General features: G+C 46.4%; 1 protein-coding gene across 1 annotated transcript; it reads right to left on the minus strand.

The window, feature by feature from the left end:
• Nucleotides 1-4064: 4064 nt before the first annotated feature.
• Nucleotides 4065-5795, minus strand: LOC139159525 (tigger transposable element-derived protein 1-like). Its single transcript, XM_070736836.1, has one exon. It carries the CDS (start codon nt 5793-5795, stop codon nt 4065-4067), a length of 1731 nt encoding a protein of 576 aa, XP_070592937.1.
• Between the last annotated feature and the right edge of the window lie 525 nt (nt 5796-6320).

The following is a 6320-nucleotide window of genomic DNA, read 5'->3' on the forward strand; positions in this document are numbered from 1 at the left end:
CACCTACCAACTCACCTCTGGAGGTGTCTGGAACTGATTCTTCGTCATTCCGTTGCAGCTCCTGGGGAAGGAAGGAAAGGCCAAACTGTCCTCTGGAGAATCCTGTGGACAACAATGATCCCATTCTCCATTAAGGACACCAGTCCCTGCTGACTTGCGGCTGCTGCTGCTCCCTGACCCCATTTGAGCTGACATCTAATCCTGCAAATGAAGATACGGAGGCTAAATCCTAAGCTTTCTGCGTCCCAGTAAGATTGAGAAAGGACAGGGTGCATCAGGCCCTATGGGCCAACAGCAACCCTTAAGGTTAGGGCGATGCCTTCATTCCTGATGGGAGGGGGAGAAAGCTTTTGCAAGCCTTAAGCTTAGAAGGATATCTACCATAATTTCTCCCCCTCCGAGCAAGAGTCAAGGCATCGCCGAGACCCTAACGCTCACCCTCTGCCCCCCTGGCCAAAGGTTTCTTACCTCAGAGGGCTCTCGCTGCCAGATGGTATAGGTCGTCTCTCTGGGGGAAGAAAACAAAGGGGACAAAGATCAAAAGCAGCCATGGCCCATTTTGCAAAAGTGGCCATGTGGAGGCTCCAAGAGCCCTTCCAGCTGGCCTGTCAAGGGGTTTGGCCTGCCAGTGGGACTGCCCTGTGTCACCTGTCCTATGACACAAGCAGCAGCAGCAGAAGTAGAGACGCCTCCCCTCTGCACGTTTTTTTACCTACCCTGAACACTGGCTGCTTTCTCCATCTTGTGGCTCCTGAAATGAGAATGCAAATATTATATATATTGCCATAATTTCTTGGCAGGATGTCTGCCATTATAGTAGGGAGGGGGTCTTACCAGTGGCCTTACCATTTCCTTAATGGACTCCACAATAGGGGAGAGCCCTGGAGTCCTTTTGGTTGGGATCACCATCCTGGGGAGAGAACGAAGGGCCTGGCATTCAGGTAGGGCAACAACCAAGGACTGTCCAAACAGCCCAGCCACCAATATTGGATCCTAACAACATTCAAAATATTATTGCCCAATACTATATAACAGTGTATGGCTGCTTTTCAGCAAATGGCTGTTTTTCCACTCTACATGGTGATTACCTGAGCTTGCTCTAGTCACCCACAAAACCAGGCCCAGCCTCTGCTGAACCAGCCTTCTTTGCAACACAAATCTTTGGAGGATTAGAGGATCATAATTATTCAGATACCTCAGGTAATGAGAGCCAAGCCTCAGCAATGGAAGAGGCAGAGTGTCAGGATGAGGCCCTCTCTGCTGATGAAGCTTTACCAATAGAGCAGCCTACTCCTGCAGGCCTTTTTCCACCAGCCTTATTTAAATCACTTCTCCAGAAGGCTACGACTGCTTCTGGCCTGGCCACGCCTCCTATCACAGGAACTGGAAACAAAGCTTCTACTTCCATTCCATATATTGCTGAACAAGTCCAGGCAGTGGCCCTTATTCCAGGTCCTCAGCTGTTCATTGATAACATTCAGAAGCAGTTCACTGTTCCTGTGGCAGACTCAATACCTCCAACTTTTGACAAGAAGCATTTCAATGTAGCTCTTGAGCTAGCAAACTTGCTCAAGCCCCTAACTTATCACCTACAGTTAACAACAATGGCAAAAAAAAAAGATAGTAAAATGGGGCAAAACTCACTTAACAGCTGAAAGTTTGGGTTCAATTCTGGTCATAGGTTGAGAACCACCTCTATAAATCCCATCTGTCCATCCACTCCCAGCTCCCAAATTTCCAACTTCTCTTCCCTCCAAGAATATAAACAGGAAGGAGGACCCCCGTGTTATTGATTGATGGTTATAAGAGCCAATCAGCATTCACTGAATTTGTGGGTAATAGGAAATGGCCTTTCCCAACACAAGGCCTCCAAATCAGGCCTGAGATGAGAGATGTTGAGATGTGGTCCATGCTGTTTGTCCTCCTGTAATTCCCCCCAGGATGAGACAGCCAGTGTTTTCAATGGTTTGCATCAGGGGTAGGTTCCAACTTCCCTCGCTGCTGGTTCGCATGGGTGCGCTTCGTGGGAGGGCCAGTTCTTCGTGGGCACACATGCACAGTAAGAAAAAAATCCCCTTCCCCCCAAAAACCCCAAAGCCAAAAAAACAAAAATGTGGCCTCCATATGCACAGTACAGGAACTTGGCTTCTGCACATGCTCAGGAGGAAAAACATTTTTAAAATGTGGTGGGAATTTTTTTTTATTTTTAAAGATGGTGGTGCCCATGGACCGGCACTGACCAATCCGGTTTTGTGACATTATCATGATGGCACCAGCGGGTGGCTACCGGTTCTTGCGAACCAGTACGAACTGGGAGAAACCCACCTCTGGTTTGTACACTTTTTGCAGTGAAGAGAGACACACAAACACAAAAGCCCATAATTAACTATGAGTAGGTTTATGATGGCGATAAAATACCAAGGCAAAACAAAGCAAGGCAACAGGAAGGAATTATTACATATTAATGCATGTCGGATCCCTCTTTCGGCCAGGAAGACCTCCATTTGTCTGGAGGTCAGTTGTGTGGTGATGTCCTGGACTAATAGGAATTCGTCCAGCTGCTGTTGCCATTCTCCAGGTGCTGACCGGTGCAGGGCTTCTTTTGTGAACCTCACCATGCGTTCAAACCGGCCACTAGCGGCCGGGAAATGGGGAGATATTAATGCATGTCGGATCCCTCTTTCGGCCAGGAAGACCTCCATTTGCCTGGAGGTTAGTTGTGGACCGTTGTCTGAGACGAGCACATCCGGCAGTCCATGTGTTAAGAAAAGTCTCCGCAGCCCCTTTATTGTAGCTGCTGTTGTAGTTGAGGTCATTAAGACAATCTCCAGCCGCTTGGAGTATGCATCGACCACAATGAGGAATGATTGTCCCGCTAGAGGTCCTGCGAAGTCTATGTGTATTCGGGACCATGGTCCCTTTGGTGTCTCCCACTCCGTTGGTTTGGTCTTTGGTGGGTCTGGGCGAGTTTGTTGGCATGGGTGACATGTGGCTACCCAGGTTTCTATGTCCTGATCTAAACCTGGCCACCAAAGGTGGCTCCTGGCCAGGCTTTCATCTTTACCATGCCTGGGTGATCCTGGTGTAACAATTTCAATGCTTTCTTCTGCAGCTGTTTAGGAATTACCACCATGTCACCCCACAATATGCAATCTCTTAATACACTTAATTCAGTTTGTCTGTTCTTGAATACCTGACATGTCTCTTTTGGAATTTTCCCCGGCCACCCTTTAAGTACCCATTGTTTTACTCGGGATAACAAGGGGTCTATTTCTGTCTCTCTGGCTATTTCCGCTGCCGTTATTAATGGGTTTTCTTGCATTTCTATCAGCAATACATTGGACGCTGGGGCTGGGTCGTGTACTAATTCTGCCTGAGGACACTTACTTAACACGTCTGCGTGCCCAATTTCCTTCCCCCTCCCTGTGCTTAAGTACATAATTATAAGCAGCTAAAAAGATCGTCCAACGGGTCATTCTCGGAGACAGAAATGTGGGGGTCTGCTTATCTCCTGCTAAAATGCCTAACAATGGCTTGTGGTCCGTAATCAATGTAAAAGGGTGGCCAAACAAATATCCATGGAAGCGTTTAACGCCTGCAACTAAAGCTAATGCCTCCTTATCTAAATGAGAGTAATTCCTTTCTGCAGGTGAAAGGGTTTTAGAATAAAACGCAAATGGGGCATCTGCGCGGGGAAAACAGCCGCGAGTTCCTCTTTTTTAAACTTTCGCAACAAGGTTTCCCTTGGCCGCGACTTAAGCCAATCAGCGGTTACCTTTATTTAAAAGTACAGTGGTACCTCGAGATACGAGTTTAATTCGTTCCGGACCTGTGCTCTTAAGTCGAACAGCTCTTATCTCGAACGACTTTTCCCCATAGGAATTAATGTAAATAATTTTAATTGGTTCCAGCCCTCAAAAAACTCACAAAGTTAGTCTAAATTATGTAAAAATACATGTTTTTAATGAAGAAATGTACATGTACATATAAATGAATAATGAAGTTTCTTTCACTTAACTTGTAAACTTTCTTAAACTTTTAAATTTACATATGTACACAGTAGTCTAATCATCTGTTTTTCCCTTTTCGGCTGCACTTTCACTTGGAGCAGCTCTTTTCGTAAGAAATTTGTCCAATGACATCTGCTTTTGCCTGCTTTTCAAAATGTTGCGAAAGTGAGTCAATGAGGTGTCATTGAAAAGTGCTGCTGAACGACTCGTGGCTACTTTCTCTGGGTGATTTTTTTCCACAAAACTGACAACGTTCTCCCACTGCGCTAGCATCGCTTTTATCTCACTGGTAGGAATGGCTTTCTGTGGTTCCTGTACCTCTTCCTCACTGCTGCTCATCTCTTGGGTCATCTCCATTTGTTGCATCTCATGGAGCGCCTTCAGGTCCTCTGTAGAGAGCGGTTCTTCATGCTCTTCGACAAGCTCATTGATGTCACCCTCGTCTACCTCCAGACCCATACACTTACCGAGTGACACAATCTCCTCCAATGGGGTGTCAGTCTCGGTGATGTCCTCGGTCTCACCCTCGGGCTCAGCAGAGTCCCTTGGTGCAACAGCAGCAGGCCACAACTTCTTCCACGCCGAGTTCAAGTTTCGCCTTGACACTTCTTGCCAGGCAAGGTCAATGATGTTAAGGCAAGAAACAATGTTAAAATGATCCTTCCAAAACTCACGCAGTGTCAAGTTGGTGTTCTCTGTTACATCGAAACATCGGCGGAACAGATGCTTCGTGTACAGCTTCTTGAAGTTAGCTATGACCTGCTGATCCATTGGTTGCAGGATTGAAGTCATGTTGGGTGGGAGAAAGACAACCTTCACAAACTGAAATTCTTCAAGGATGTCCTCTTGAAGAGCAGGTGGGTGGCCTGGAGCATTGTTGAGCAGCAGTAAGGCTTGTAGGGGGAGTTCATTACTCAAAAGATATTCCTTCACCGTAGGACCAAAAGCAAGATTTACCCAGTCCACAAAGAACTGCCTCGTTACCCATGCCCTTGCATTGGAGCGCCACAGGACATGGAGTCTTTCCTTTAGAATTTTGTGCGTCTTGAACGCGCGAGGATTCTCCGAATGGTACACGAGAAGTGGCTTCACTTTACAGTCACCCGACGCGTTTGCACACAATGCAAGGGTTAGACGGTCCTTCATGGGCTTATGTCCTGGCAGGCTCTTTTCCTCGGCAGTAATGAAAGTCCTACGGGGCATTTTCTTCCAAAACAGCCCAGTCTCATCACAGTTAAAGATCTGTTGAGAGACATAGCCTTCTTTTTCAACCAGGCTAGCAAAACGCATAACAAACTCCTCCGCTGCCTTGATGTCTGCACTCGCTGTCTCCACATGCCTAACCACTGAGTGAATGCCACTTCTTTTTCTGAACCTGTCAAACCACCCATGGCTTGCCTTGAACTCATCTGGATCTCCCGACGAGGATGGTTCATTGCTCTTTAGATCGGAGAATATTGCACGTGCCTTCTCGCTGATGACCACCTCTGTTATTGTATCTCCGGCCAGCTCCTTTTCTTTTATCCAAATTAGCAATAACCTCTCCATCTCTTCATGAACAGACGTCCTAAGTTGGGAATTTATCGTCGCACCTTTTGCTGCTTTTACACCTTTAAGGATGTCCTTCTGCTTCAGGATTGTACAGATGGTGGACGTGCTGCGTTGGAACTTCCTCGCAAGATCAATAACACGAGTCCCTTTTTCGTGCAAATTAATGATCTCCTGCTTCGCTTCTATGGATATCATCATCTTCTTCTTCTTCTCAGCGGCCTTTTTTGGAGCCATCCTCACTCTAAACACCGACACCACCGAGACAACTTAGGAAGTTCGGCTCCTATCCCGAATTTGCCTGCAAGCAGAAAAATTAAAATCAGCCAAGTAAGAAAGTTTTAATGCCAACACTTAGAAGGTCCTATTGGTCAGCACTTTGGCCCACAAGCCTATTTGCTCCTTCTGGGGGAAGCCTCTGACCATCCTTTGATAGGACTAGAATTAGAGAAAGTGGATGTAGAAATCCTATTTATTCTATAGTCTCAGAAATGGAGTGCAGAATGAATAAATCATTAAAGGTGATGTTTCTTCTGACCTTGCTAGGCCAAGTCAGGAAATGTAGACATTACAAGAACTTATTGTTATTAATAAGATGATAAGCTGAGAGCTTTCCTTCCCTTCCTCTTTTTACCCAAAACAATCAACATGGCAAACTTTATTCAACTTCTCTGCCACCCAATCCTGTAGGACAGAGGTCCCCAACCTTTTTTGCACCAGGGACCGGCTTTAAGCTAGACCAGTTTTCCATGGCCCGGTGGT

Source organism: Erythrolamprus reginae, chromosome 2 (assembly GCF_031021105.1).
Source record: "Erythrolamprus reginae isolate rEryReg1 chromosome 2, rEryReg1.hap1, whole genome shotgun sequence".
Taxonomy (NCBI): Eukaryota; Metazoa; Chordata; class Lepidosauria; order Squamata; family Dipsadidae; genus Erythrolamprus; species Erythrolamprus reginae.